Source organism: Callospermophilus lateralis, chromosome 7 (assembly GCF_048772815.1).
Source record: "Callospermophilus lateralis isolate mCalLat2 chromosome 7, mCalLat2.hap1, whole genome shotgun sequence".
Taxonomy (NCBI): domain Eukaryota; kingdom Metazoa; phylum Chordata; class Mammalia; order Rodentia; family Sciuridae; genus Callospermophilus; species Callospermophilus lateralis.
The window spans coordinates 129,812,032-129,827,168 of NC_135311.1; the positions used below are offsets into that span (position 1 = coordinate 129,812,032).

The following is a 15,137-nucleotide window of genomic DNA, read 5'->3' on the forward strand; positions in this document are numbered from 1 at the left end:
AAGCATGAAATTACTCTTTTGGTAATGGGGACTAGAATGCCCCTTACCAGATAGAGGCCTGGAGATAGGTCTACTACTTGAAACTTCACAAATAAATAATTTCAAGAAAATGGAAACAATCATAGCACTAGTACCGTAAGCTGGCCTGCATGCAATCTTGATAACTGGATCCAGAAATCTACAAGGTAGAGGACTGCAGGACTGATTTAGTCTGGCCCTAAACAAGTAATTTGGGAGAAGGGAGAGTGGTCTGGGTAGAGGCAACTATAAAATTCTGTTAGACCAAGGAAGATGAGAGAGAAAGAAAACAAAACTCTCTCAAAATGATCTTGCAAGTCAAAGTAGTTGAACACTTGAGGAAGACTAAAGCTAAGGAAGATAATAAATCAGCAGTAAGAAGAAAAAAATCACTATAGGTAAAAAAGAATAAGAAAGTAATCAGAAGATCACCTTAAAATAAATGTATCAAGCTGGCCATAATGAAACACAGCTGCAGCCCAGCTACTCAGGAGGCTATGGCAGAAGGATCATTTGAGCCCAGGATTTTGAGGCTAGCCTGGGCAACATAGCAAGACCTGTCTTTGGATATAATGCAATGGGGGTATAACTCTGGGTAGATCACCTTTGGGTTCAATCCCTAGTTCAAAAAACAGTAAAGTAAGTATAGTGTTGTGGATAAAGACAGCGTACTAGGTTGCCATGGTAGCTTTCATTTGGGTTGGTAGGTAGCCTTCATTTGGGTTGTGGAAATAAATGGAGGAGCTACTGCCAAACAGTAGGAAACCTGTGGAAAGCACAATTTCTGATGCACTTTTGGGCTCCCAGAAAGTAGACAAATTCTCTTTCAAGAGATTAAAAATAAGAGGAGAGGAGGGATAAGCCAGAGACGAAACCTGGATTCTGAGCAGTAAGCATATGTGAATACCATGTTTCCCGAAGAACAAATGCCAGAGATTGTGGAAGAAGCTGAATTGGTTCAGTTCAGCATTACCCTGGCTCTAGAAAGAGCAAGCCACAGTGCTCTTTAGAGAAAACATCCTTAACATTGGTCTGCCCCCATACTTTTTTTTTTTTTTTTAATATTTTATTTACATTTTATTTTTCAGCGGACACAACATCTTTGTTTGTATGTGATGCTGAGGATCGAACCCGGGCCGCACGCATGCCAGGGGAGTGCGATACCTCTTGAGCCACATCCCCAGCCCCTGCCCCCACACTTTTTATCCCCCCACAAATACACATTACCTAATATATGGCTTAACCCTTGTAGAGTTCATGTAGTGTACAGTGAAATGAGTCACCATGAATGAGATCGAATAAATAAGCAGAAAGTGGTAGATTTAGACTCCAATGACTTGAGGTAATGAAATTATCTATCAGTCAGAGTATAAAATATCTCTATATAAAAGAGAGGGAATCTCCAAAATGAGCAATCAAGAAGCCACTAATCAGAACAACTGGAGAGGTTTTAAAAAGTGAATACAAAAACTAGCTGGGCGTTGTGGCACACTCCTGTAATCCCAGCCACAAGAGAGGCTGAAGCAGGAGGATTGCAAGTGCAAGGCTAGACTCAGCAACATAGCGAGACAGTGTCTCAAAAGTAAAAACTAAAGAAAACTTTACAGTACAGTTTGTTGCCTTCTTCCTTAAAAAGTCACAAATTTTGGATGGATGGTGCTGGGAATTGAACCCAGGGATGCTTTACTGCTGAGCTACCTGAGCTATAGACCCTGCCTTTTTTTTTTTTTTTTTTTTGGAGACCTGGTCTTACTAAATTACAGAGGCTAACCTCAAACTTGCAATCCTCCTGCTTCTGTGTCCTAAGTGGCTGGGATTACAGGTGTGGACAACCCCACCTGGCACCAGTAATTTTGATTATAGACTTGTTGTTAAAGAAATAGTATTGCCCAGTCTGGCCCCAAACTCCGGGTCTCAAGTAATCTTCCTCTCTCAGCCTCCTGAGTAGTTGGAACTGTGGTGTGTACCACCAATGCCTGGTTTACGGAATTTTTTTAGAACTACCTAAGAGTTAAACAATTTATAGGATCATTTTCACACTTGGATTCAGAATGGTCTGGAGGTATTTTAAGAATTTAAAGCCAAACCATGGGGTGTGACAACTCTGTAGTGATACTAATATTGAACCAATGGTTACATATCGAATGGGAGTTAAATTATGCCCTTGCCTAGGACTCACACCCAGCTTTAAAGAGCTGTGTTTCTACCCAAGATTGAAGTTCATAATGATTTGGAGGTAAGCATATCCTGAGGGGCAATTATAGCAAGCTTGTTTCTTTGCCTATTTTTATTTTTTTAACAGAGAATCAGATAAAACTTATGAAAAATTAGAGAATTCTTCTGAATAATAATAGAGTGATGGTCTTTGAAAACTAAAAATATAAATATCTTCTGCTGATCTTTTTGATCCCTGTAAAACAGAAAGTATAGCCTGTGGCTTTGTTTTCCTCTCAGGATGATAATATTGTACTACATTAATTTGTTTTACATTTTATGTTTCAGAAGTTGGACTTTATAGAGTCTGACAGTTCCTGTTCCTCTGAAGCACTTTCAAAGAAAGAACTCTCTGCTGAAGAACTCTGTCAGCGCCTTGAGAAACTCATTATTGAGGACAAAGCAAATGATGAACAGATCTTTGACTGGGTAGAGGTATAGAGACCATGTGATCCTCTCTGCCATAGAGATAAGGAAGGTTCTTGTGTGACCCTCTCAATTCACACACCATATCTTTTACCTTTGTGAGAGTTTTTAAAAAGGAAAGTTAAAAACATAATAATTGAGCTCACACTACATAAAGATGTTTGTTACTTTTATCTAATCGTAGCATTAGTAAATCTGTTTATCTCTTAGCAGGTCTGTCTTTCCTATTGACCTTATTTGTTAATATCTTTTCTTTTTTTTAATTTTTTTTATTTTTTAGGTTTAAGTGGACATAATATCCTTATTTTACATTTATGTGGTGCTGAGGATCGAACCCAGTGCCTCATGCATGCTAGGCAAGCACTCTACCACTGAGCCCCAGCCCTATTATCTTTTTTTTTTAATATATAATATTTATTTTTTGGTGTAGATGGACACAACACAGTGCATTTTATTTTTATGTGGTGGTGAGGATCGAACCCCGGTCCCGCCCATGCTAGGAGAGCGCTCTACTGCTGAGCCACAATCCCAACCCCAATATCTTTTCTTAATTTGTAGTCTTCTCTTCATTTTTCTTCAGGTCTAGTCTATTCTTTGATTCTAGAATTATAATAGTTGGCTCTGTTTCATAGAAGAAATATGCAGTTGATATTTTTATAACAGAAGAAACAGATTGTTTGAAGGGGTATTTATTATGTAATTACGTTTAGGTAATTAGTTTATTTTTCTCAAAAGGGTTGGAGATATACCTCTAAGTTCTATCCCCAGTTCCAAAATGAGATTGCTCTGTCAAACTGTTTATTAAGTATTGTTTGATTAAAAAAAATAAGGGAACATTATTATTTTCTCGTTTCTTCTTCAAAAGTAATTGTTTAGCCTTTGCAGAAATAACTCTGAGGTTAGACTAGTCTGGCTTCAACTCTAAGTATTTTTAAAAAGGTATAAACCAGGAACTAGCTATAACACATAATGGTCATGAAACATTGTACACATAGCTTTTGGCACTTTCTCCTGCCGTGCATCACCTCCTCTGCTGCCAGTTCTGGTGCCACACATTTCTGTTCCGAGGGAGACTGGTCGTGAATCCTCTGGCTGGAGCACAGTCCTCCGTGGCCACTGCACTGCTGCCCAGAAGAGCTGGCCATGTCACTCAGGCTTTCCGTCCACTCTACTCCCATGGAGCCATCAGTTCCTCCCAACTGATGATGGAGATTAGGCATTAAACAAAAGAGAACTGCTAGCTCATCTACTTCAGTCTTAAAATTCATCAGCACTGGGCTGGAGGCGTAGCTCCGTTGTAGAACACACTTAGGCATGAGGCCTACACTCAATCCTAGTGCCAAAAAAACAAAAATTCATCAATACTAAACTTATCTCTAAATATCTTTGAAATTCTTAACTTTTCAACCCAGCAGTTTATAACAATGTTTTTAATTTTCCCTGGCTAGTCATTTCAAGCTTGACCCTCTCCACGGCAAGTACCATACATATACTCTATTCAAAGAAGCTGAGGCAAGCTTTAATTTTTTCACAGGCATAAGGAACATAAACATTGAAAAATACTTAAAATACCTGCCCCCAAAAATGTCTCCTCATCACATTAAAGTTAAAATGAAAGAGCAATGTTGGCATGTACACACAGAACTGCACAGTGCTGAGGAATACTCCCCTGCAGCTGTGGTGTGCTAGCTCCTAAATTATAGACCTGGCTAGATCATTAATACGGATCATTTATTGAGGAATCATGTTTTTAATTGGCTTCAAATACACATGATAAGTCCTTTGAGACCTAAATACTGCTACTGGGAATATTTTCACATAGAATTGGCCGTAGCCAAACTATTTTAAAATGAATCGAAAGTTTAATGTTTGCAAGGATGTGCAAAAATGTGACTCTGTCTGTCCTTAGTGCCAGGTTAGCCCTGGTTTGGGAAAAATAATTTCTCTGGTATGCAAGGGTACATTTAACTGTTTTTTGTTTTGCCTTTTTGTTTGTTTGTTTAAACTTAAGGCTAATCTAGATGAAAACCAGATGAGTTCACCTACATTCCTTAGAGCTTTAATGACAGCCGTTTGTAAAGCAGCTATTATAGGTAAGTGACATTTCTGGAAGTAGGTTTTATTTATTTATTTTTTGTGTGTGTGTGTGTGAATGGAAAACTTATTTGCTCATTTCATGCATTTGAAGTACTCTTCTGAAAGTAGGTTTTAGTATCTGAAATCGTTATTATTTCCACTACTGATTATATGGTCTGATTTTTTATTGTCTCCAAATCTTGTCCTGTATAGCTCAGTTATTGTGCAAGTGGGTAATAGCATTTCTGTCTACCCTGCCTGACCATCTCAAATATGGGACCAATAGATGCTCTTGTGTCCAAAGAATCCAATTTGAGCAGCTACTGTACACCTTGTATTCTACAATTCAATAAGTTGTTGCATACATCCAGGGGTGGGTGGGAGGGTTTGTACTTTATCTATTCCCCTCCATCATTCAAGACCACCTCCTTCCATTTTGGAGTTATAATTAAAGGGGTTCAGTATTCTTAACCTAATATCAACGGAGGGCTTTCTCATCAGGAAAGTCACATTTTATAATAAATGCCCATATAAGGAAAGAAAATACCAGCAGTTTCTCCTGCTCTTGTTGACTTTATTTTATGGGAATTGACATTTATATTGGATATTTATGAATTATGTAGGTGAGATAAAATTAGGATTGGTAGAAGCCCTAAATAATTCCTTATTATTTAACAATATTTATGAGGACATCAACTTAGCTTTAGGTGGAAATCCACATTTTTGGCACTCAAGTAAGAAAAAAAGTCTTATCAGTTCAAAAGTTATCTCAGAATTTCAAGTCTTTGTCATTCCACAAGTAAGCTCTCTGGGGCTGGGGTTGTAGCTCAGTGGCAGGGCACTTGCCTAGCATGGGTGAGGCACTGGGTTCAATACTTAGCACCACATAAAAATAAAATAAAGACATTCTGTTCATCTACAATTATAAACATTTTACAAAAGAAAAAAAAAAAAGCTGCTGGGGGTGGTGGCACATGCTTGTAATCCCAGTGGCTTTGGAGAATCAAGAGTTCAAAGCCAGCCAACTCAGTGAGACTCTATCTCTAAATAAAATGCAAAGTAGTGCTGGGGATGTGGCTCAGTGGTCGAGTGCCCCTGAGTTCTATCCCTGGTACTCCCCTTCCTCTACAAAAAGAGAAAGCTTCTGGCCATGCCTGTTATCCTAGCAGCTAAGGACGCTGTCAGGAAGATCAAAAGTTCAGGGCAAGCCTCAATGTCTTATCAAGGCCCTAAGCATCTTGTCAAGACCCCCTGTCTTTAAATAAAAATTGTAAATGCTGGGGATGTAGCTCAGTAGTAAAGCATCCCTGGGTTCAATCCTCAGTACCAAAAAAAAAGAAATACTTTCCTGCCACTTAATTTAGCTTCAGAATTTTAATTTAAGATTTTTTGTTGGGTGAATTGTTTTCAAAGTGAAAGAGAGAGATTTTTTTTTTTTAAGTTGAAGATGAACACAATACGTTTATTTTATTTTTATGTGGTGCTGAGTATCAAACCCAGTGCCTCACGTGTGCTACGCAAGAGCTCTACCACTGAGCCACAACTTCAACCCCTCAATGTGAGTTCTTTAAGGACATAAGTCACAAGCTATGTAGAAAGAATTCATAAAATTTTTTAAATGGAACCATAAGACTTCCCCATTTTAAAATTCAAGGTTTAGGCCAGGTGTGGTGGCCTGTGCCTGTAATCCCAGCTCTTATGAGACTGAAGCAGAGGATCACAAGTTTGAGGCCTACTTTCCAGCCCAGGGCCTTGTAAGGGCTCTAACCACTGAGCTCTACCCCAGACTTCTAATTTCCTTTTATAATGTTGCTTAAAAGTACTCACTTGAATTCCTATTATTATTATTATTATTCCCTGGATTTAATTCTCAATACTGAAAGGGAGTGAGGAATTAATCAAGGTTGAGGAGTGCAGAAGCTGCTTTAAAAACCATATTGGGGCTAAGGATTTGGCTCAGTGTTAAGCACTTGCCTTGAATATATGAGGCCCCAAGTTCAGTCCCCAGCACTAAAAAAAAAAAAAAAAAAAAACAAAAACCCAAATCCTAAATTGTATCCCATAATAACTAATAACTTCAACAGAGAATAGAAAATCTCATGCTTTTTGGCACTGAGGATACTTTCCTCAGCCCCTTTATATCTTGCTTTTTATCTCAAAAGGCATAGATTGAGGGGTTTGTTTGGGGTATTTTTTTTTTTAAGAGAGAGAGAATTTTTAATATTTATTTTTTAGTTTTCGGCGGACACAACATCTTTGTTTGTATGTGGTGCTGAGGATCGAACCTGGGCCGCACGCATGCCAGGCAAGCGCGCTACCGCTTGAGCCACATCCCCGGCCCTGTTTGGGGTATTTTTGTTTTGTTTTTCCTCCACTATTATAATAGTCTTTTTCCTCCTAGGAATAATAAAATGGTCCCAACTCTTGTATCCTTCTGGAAAGATTTGGATGAACTGCCACTTTAATTTTCTTTTCTTTTTTTTTTTGGTATGTGTGCATATGTGCATGTATGTAGTGATGGCAATCCTTGTGCATGCTAGGCAAGCACTCTACCACTGAATTATATCCACAGCCCCCTCCCCATTTCCTGTTTTAATGTTGCTTTTTTAATGCATTCACTTGAATTAATAATTTTTATTTTACTAAAAATCTTATAACAATACTTTTATGGACTACAATGTAAAATTTTGATATGTTAACTTTCCACCAAAGTGACAAAATACTTGGGAAAAAAATCAAGAGAAAAGGTTTATTTGCCTCACGATTGCAGAGTTCTTGTTTGCTTGGCTTCATTTGTTTGGACCTGTAATGAGGCACAGCATCATAATGGGGAGCACAAGATATGGAGCAAAGCTGCTCACTTCGTGGTGGCTGGAAGCAGAGAAAGAGAAGGGTATGGGCTCCCCATGTGCCCTTTAAGGGCATGCCCCCAATAGCATAACTCTTCCTTTCACTGGATCCCGCCGCCTAGTGTTTCCACCACCTCCCAGTTGCCCTACAGCCTGGCAACCGAGCCTTTAACATATGGGACTTTAAGGCACACTCCATACCCAAACCAGTGTGGAATGATTAAATCAAACTAATTAATATATCCTTTTTGTATCTTTTTCATGGTGAGTCATTTGATTAATATTGCTTTTGGAGGTTGTTGTAAAACTACTGTCACTTTTTCATTATAATTAAAGATAAATAATTGGGTGCACTATTCTTGAGGAATACAAGAATTCAAAATGCATCTCTCCTCCATGTTTTTATTATTTTTGAGATAATATCTTATTAAAAATGTTACAGCATTTGGATTTCAGAATCTTGTCTTGGAGCCCCTTACCTCCTCTTTCTGTACAAAGCCCTTTGGGTACTATTGTCAAAAAACTGAAAGTGGTTCTGTGTGTTAAATCCTTAAGTATAATGCCTACTTCCTCTATTTCCTCTAGCTGACTGTTCTACCTTCAGAGTGGACACTGCTGTTATCAAGCAGAGAGTGCCGATTTTACTCAAGTACCTAGACTCAGATACAGAGAAGGAACTGCAAGCACTTTATGCACTACAAGCATCAATAGTAAAACTTGATCAACCTGCCAGTAAGTTTGCCTCATGTTGTTATAAATTAACCAAACTAGTGGGTGAGATTTATCCAGACCAAGACTTTAGAGGTGAGTGAGGATTTGAAGATGGATAATAGAAGAATCACTAACTAGTAACAAAAACTCAGCTAACATCTTAAACATATCTGATATTGTTTATTTGTTTCATTTTTGTTTTTGGAGACAGCGTCTTACTGTGTTATACTAGCAGTCCTCCTCCCTCAGCCTCCCAAGTGGCTGGAACGCCACATGCCACTGTAATGGACTCCAAATTGAATTTCTTACAGACTTAAATGAGAAAATGTCAAAAAGAGCCAGGCACAGAAGTGCATTCCTGTAACCCCAGCTGTTAGGAGGTTAAGGCAGGAGGAGGATCATGAGTTCAGAACCAGCCTCAGCAGCTTAGTGAGGTCCTAAGCAATTCAGCAAGACCCCATCTATAAATAAAATATAAAAAAGGACTGAGGATGTGGCTCAAGGGTTCAGTTCTTGTTACCAAAAAAAAAAGAATGCCAATAAGAAAACTAGTTTAGGGCTGGGATTGTAGCTCAGTGGTAGAGCACCTGCTTAGCACTTGTGAGGCACTGGGTTCCATTCTCAGCATCGCATATAAATAAATAAAATAAAGATCCATTGACAACTAAAAAAAATATATTAAAAAGAAAACTAGTGGGGCTGGAGATGTGGCTCAAGTGGTAGCGCGCTTGCCTGGCATGCGTGCGGCCCAGGTTCGATCCTCAGCACCACATACCAACAAAGATGTTGTGTCTGCCGAAAACTACAAAATAAATATTAAAATTCTCTCTCTTCTCTCTCTCTCTCTCTTTAAAAAAAAAAGAAAAGAAAAGAAATATTTTTCAAAAAATGTTTCTGGGGTTGGGGACATAGCTCAGTTGGTAGAGTGCTTGCCTTGCATGTTCAGTCCCCAGCCATCACAAACAAAAATGTTTCTGTACCATTAGTTACGGTAATCATGCCACATGTGCCATACATGCATTTAAGTGAGGCAGTCATGACTAAGAAACTGAATTTTTCATTTTACTTAGTTTAAATAGCTACATGTGGCTAGTGGCTACCATATTGGACAACTCAGGTCAAGGGCATGAAATTGGTGAATAGTCTTGAGGATAATACTTTCCAGAATGCTCAGACATCCAGCAAAAACCTTAATTATAACCATGGCATATTTAACAAAGTATTTTAGAATAATTTTCAGTTACGAGTTACTCATTCTTGGCTAACCAGACAACTAAGGTAGCCTGAACACACCCTAGTCTTAATGATACTGGTAAATTGATAACTCTATTAAATCTTAGAAGATTCTTTTAATATTTTGTGACAGCTGGTACACGTTTGTTTTAGAGATGGCACTGAAAAGTAGTTCTTGGGCACTTCTTTGTTGGGATGTTTGCAGAAGTTTTGCTTCTTTCCTGGAGCTGCTGAATCTCTCCAGGAGATACAGGAACAGATTAAAACAAATTATCCTCAGAGTGCAAGTGAAGAGCCATCTAAGTCTGAATCAGAAAATATGATTATTTTTTTCCTTCTCTCAAGGTCTTTGAAAGGTCACTTAAAATCCTAGCTTCCTTTTCTATATTGTTATAGGAAGAGGACCTTACTTGTCAAATGAGATATCAAATAGTTGGATGAAATTGATGCTATATGCTTAGCCAAATTAAAATGTCTTCTATAATTACCATAATTCCATAAGTCATCCCTAGAGAGCTAGAGCTGTTAGTTTTAGATTTACCAGCAACAGAATTGTGGCCACTGGTTCCCATTTCCCTATAGACTAAACAGAGTTTTAGAAAAAGAAAAGTGATTTCAGTAACTCTGAAGAAAAATTTTAATATGATTCATTCTTAATCTAACGTTTGTTGTTTATTCTGTTACCTCCTTCCATCATTAATCTGAGTGATTAGAGAGCTGATAATAAATGATTTTTTTTTTTTTTTTTTTTTTTTGCAGTGATGTACATTGAACCCAGGACCTTATACATGGCTAAACAAGCACTGTAACACCTTCTAGCCCCAAGGAATTTTTTTTTTTTTTTTTTTTTAGAATAATAAATGTAATTTTTATTCTGGCTTAATGCCTCTACCTACTTACTTTCTCTCCCCCCACCTCAGTTTTTTCTTTCTTTTCTTTTCTTTTTTTTTTTTTTTTTTTTTTTTTTGTTTTTTTTCCTTTTTGGTACCAGCAGTTGAACCCAAGGGCTCTTAACTATTAAGCCACATTCCTCCAGCCCCTTTTAATTTTTATTTAGAGACAGGCTCTCACTAAATTGCTGAGGCTATCCTTGAATTTGTGATCCTCCTGCCTCAGCTTCCAGAACCACTGGGATCATAGGCCTGTGCTACAATAAGTTTCCACTCTCTGAGCAATATAGAGAATTAAAATTACTCAATTTGGACATTTAAAACAACAAATAACTTACGTTCACTGGATAAAAATCCAGATGAGATAGCTTTTGCCCATGTTTTTCGTATGAATGATCACTCTTTTCATTTTTAAAACACAGCATTTGAAGGGGAAAAGAATTTACCCTGCCTTTTTCCCCCTAATATTTGTTAAAATTATACTGCAGACTTTCAAAAAATGAAAAAAAAAATCTATAAAGAAAAAAGTAAAAAGAAAATTTTAAAAGAAAGTGATAAGTACTCATTTTTATTTTTCAGTGTGTTTAGATTGAGAACTTCATAAAATGAAATGGCTTTACCAATATTAAAAAATAGTTTGAATTGAATGAAATAGTAGGAATAAAAAATAATTTAGGCTGCTTAAATGGTCTTTTACTCCTTGTTGGATAAGGGGTTGTGTAGGGTTGGTGTTCTTTGCTGTTGTTTGTGGGGCTGAGGCTGAAGCTGGGCTCTTAAACCGGACTGCATCCAGCTGTCCTGTAACAGTAATTATTTTTTTTATTATTATTTTTTTAAAATTAGACTTTATTGAGAGAGAGATAATTTTTCAATATTTATTTTTTAGTTCTCAGCGGACACAACATCTTTTTTTTTTTTAATGTGGTGCTAAGGATCGAACCCAGAGCCCCGCGCATGCCAGGCGAGCGCACTACCACTTGAGCCACATCCCCATCCCCAGCTCCCTGTAACAGTGATTATGATGAATGTTGTTGATGCTCTTTTCTGGGAGAATGAATGAATGTGCTTTCATTCATTCATTGCTCTTCCTCAAAACTACAGTGTCCCAAAACTGATAGCTTATTTTGAAACCCTTACAGATTTGCTACGAATGTTTTTTGATTGCCTGTATGACGAGGAGGTGATCTCCGAGGATGCCTTCTACAAATGGGAGAGCAGCAAGGACCCTGCAGAGCAGAATGGGAAGGGCGTGGCCCTGAAATCTGTCACTGCGTTTTTTACATGGCTGCGGGAAGCAGAAGAGGAGTCTGAGGATAACTAAAACTTCAAATACACAAAACGAAACAAAAGAAACAATTTAAGTATTTTTTTAAAAAGTTTCACGTCTTCGCCAATCACAGTGCAGCAAGGCCAATTCTCGCAGAAATCCCCACGTGTGCACGAGTGGGAGAGGGGAAAGAGAACAAAGGTGATCATGGAGGAAAAAGGTACTGGAAACAAGTAAACTTCCAACCTGAGGGCGGGAGCACTAAAACCAAAATACATGTATTATTTATAGAAAATATTTTCTGTTTTAATCTTTTCTTTTTAAACAAGGACTCATACTTAAAAACACATTTAGCAAAAAAAAAAAAAAAAAAAAAAAAAAAAGTTGAGAACTTTTAATTTATTTTAAGGACTGCAAATGCCAGTGTGTAATTTTTTAATTTGCAGTTTCTGTAAACAACTTGTATAATAGAAAAGCAGAGAAATAAATGTCCCTTCCCTTCATATGCACCTCACGTTTGTTTTAAGGCATAGTAGTTAGTCCAGATTTGAGAAGGTTTGGGGTGAACAAGGTAAGAAAGATATCTCTCTCTCTCTTTCTCTGTCTCTTTCTCTTTCTCTTTTTCTTCTTTTTTTTTTTTTTTTCTGGGCATCAAATCTTTCTGCCTGCCTCTCAGCTTGCTTCAGAAAATTAAAAAAAAAAAAAAAAAATCACAATAGTAATCAAAACATACATAACCTTGGAACAGAAGGAAATGCTGTGGACCAGAGAACTCCAAGATTGTTCAAAAACAAAAAGTGCTACCCTGGAAAAAGTACTCTTAATACTTTTGAAATCTTTAGAGCAACTTTAAGGCTTGTAAATACATAGAACAAATATTTAAAAAAAAAAAAAGAAGAAGAAGAAATTGACTCAATACTATTTCTTTTCACTTTCAAAATATAAAGAACAAAATAAAGACAAACATTGCAAGTTTAAATGAAAGTAAAGCGACTTCTCCTTTTGACAGCTGTTGCATGTGTGCCCATCCCTGAGAGGTGCTATCTGGCTATTCATTATCTAATCCAAATCATTCCTGAGGAGTGTGGTATGTGTATGTGTGTGTGTACGTGTGTATGTCTTTTTAGTTCACAAATGAAAGCTATTTTGTGGGTAGAGAGGGCATTTGTGTTTGGGTGGGGATGCTCTTCTGGGAGTCCAGGAAAAACTTGAAACTCCAGCTAGAGATACACTTTAAGTAACAGCAAACCCAAGGTGACTTTTAAAATGACAAATTCCCCATTGTGTATCAGGGTACTATTTTACTTTGAGATTACCACTACCACTGATTTTTAAAATCTCCTCTCAATTGCCTGGAATATTTAGGAAATCCAAAGATGTCTTCTGAAGAATGAGGGGGGCATCTAAGTTATGCTTTTTCATGGGGGTGGGTTTTAAAACCAAACTAGTACCATATGTGGAAGATGACATTGCTCCCCAGCTCCAGCTCCGTGCAGGCCATACTGGTGAGTATAAAGCCAATTTATGAAGAAAACCGGGCTGCTTCAAAATAAATAGTCTTTATATTTTGTATCTGGATAACCAGAGATTTCTGTCAGCTTCCATCTATTAAAAAAAAAAAAAATCAGAATAAGACTTGTAAAACACAAAATTTTCTCAAGCAATAAAAGGTTTTCCATTAGTGTAATTGAATATAATACAGAATCCTGCTATATATAAACCCACTGAGACCATTCTGAGTGGTGAAGAATTGAGTCTGGAAAGTCTCTTGACAAACTTGTGACAATACTACCATAAGAGATGAAGCCTGAGAAGTCATTTGGGGTCTGGATGCAGGCCCTGCCTGGGAACCCTCAATTGGAAACAGCAATCCAGGGTCTAGGATATACTAAGTTTTAACTGCCTTCAGAATCAAATTCAGAGAATTCTGATCCAGGAACCTCCTGAATAACAGGTTTTTAGAAGACTATTAACACTCACTGGGGTGTGGGGTGGGGAGTTAGAGAAGGCAACTGGCAACTGCCTCTTGGGAGTCAGTGGCTGTCATTTGCAGGGATCTAACCAGGAAGGACTTTCAGGTAGTAGAGATGGTCTATTCATAATATTTTAGATATAGACAAGTGTTAGAAGTGGAGGAAAGAAATATTTTTCGAAGGAAGAAATGGGAGAAAAATCTTAAAAGATACAAACTTTCATAGTACAATAACAATATTTGAAATCTCACCTGTAGCAGGAAGTATGATGAGGAGATTACAGAAAACCTTTGGGTAGCTTGTTGCTGTATACAGGGAATGAAGTGGCCAAATGTGGGCTGGAGTTGTAGCTCAGTGGTAGAGCGCTTGCCTAGTATGTGTGAGGCACTGGGTTCAATCCTCAGCATCACATAAAAATAAATAAATAAAGGTATTGTGTCCATCTTAACCAAAAAAAAAAGAAGAAGAAGTGGCCAAATATGGCAAAGTGAGATCATTGCTCCCTACTGAGTCCTACTGAACTGTGAGGTATTGTACTGAGTATTCCCTCCTGTCTTCTTGCTGGAAAGCAGGGTTTGATGGATTTTGTTTCAAAGAAATAGCAGCATTGGCAGCCTGTACTCCTTCAAGATGTAGCGAATGTGCTGGCTGTTATGCAGGTACAATACTTTTGTAACTAATTTAGGTGTCTGTGGTTATATTCAAGCCAGTTAACTTATGGGTACATTGTAACAAGTAAAACTTTGGTCATTTTGGCCAAAGGAACATGATGCCAAAATAAACTCATTGTACATTCTTTCATAGACCAATAAGTTAGTCACAGCTGCATCGTGTACTAGTTTCAGTCAACAAATACTTAAAGGATAGAGATTTAGCTCAGTGGTCAAACCCATACTTAGCATGGGTGAAGCCCTGGGTTCAATCCCTAGCTTTGCCTCAAAAAAAAGAAAGAAAACATGTACTGAGTATGGAGTGTGACAGTGCTGTAGCCCTCTGATCTCTTGGAGCTCCTGTTCCTTACGGAAACAAAACTAGAGGTTAACACGCTGCAGAAGATCCTCCCTTGCCAAGTGTCTGTTCCTTATTCTAGTACATCTTTGGTTTGATTTTGTCTCCCATTTGCAACAATTAAATCCAAAAGCAGCTTTTGAGCTACTCTCCAAACAAGTTTTCATTTGGGGCTTTTTGACACATCCTTTCGTTTCAGATGATTCCATTCAAGTCAAAAGGATTTAAGCTGGGGACAGAGAACAGGCTGTTGGATCCAGCTCTGTGTTTTCATCACTCAGGGTTTGTTCTTTAAAAGAAGAAAAAGAGGAATGATCCAGCTTTTCAGTTTTGATCATTGTTGGCACTTCCTCCTGTGTGCCTCATTTTGGAGGGAGTAACCTTTTGCATTGCTTCTATTTGTTTGCATTTCTATTTCTTATTAAGTTACAATACCGCACTATAAATTCACCCTTGTAGAGGGCACAATTCA

General features: G+C 37.8%; 1 protein-coding gene across 9 annotated transcripts in view; it reads left to right on the forward strand.

Moving 5' to 3' along the window:
• The window catches only part of Eif4g3 (eukaryotic translation initiation factor 4 gamma 3), a 284,385-nt gene extending 272,198 nt beyond the window's left edge, over positions 1-12,187 (forward strand). For all 9 annotated transcript variants that reach the window (XM_076861117.2, XM_076861118.2, XM_076861121.2 and 6 more), the window contains 4 exons: positions 2,521-2,667; positions 4,670-4,751; positions 8,169-8,315; positions 11,557-12,187. In XM_076861117.2, coding sequence (XP_076717232.2) covers positions 2,521-2,667; positions 4,670-4,751; positions 8,169-8,315; positions 11,557-11,738 — 558 coding nt within the window. In that variant the 3' untranslated portion in view covers positions 11,739-12,187. The remainder of the gene's footprint in view (positions 1-2,520; positions 2,668-4,669; positions 4,752-8,168; positions 8,316-11,556) is intronic.
• Positions 12,188-15,137: the final 2,950 nt, after the last annotated feature.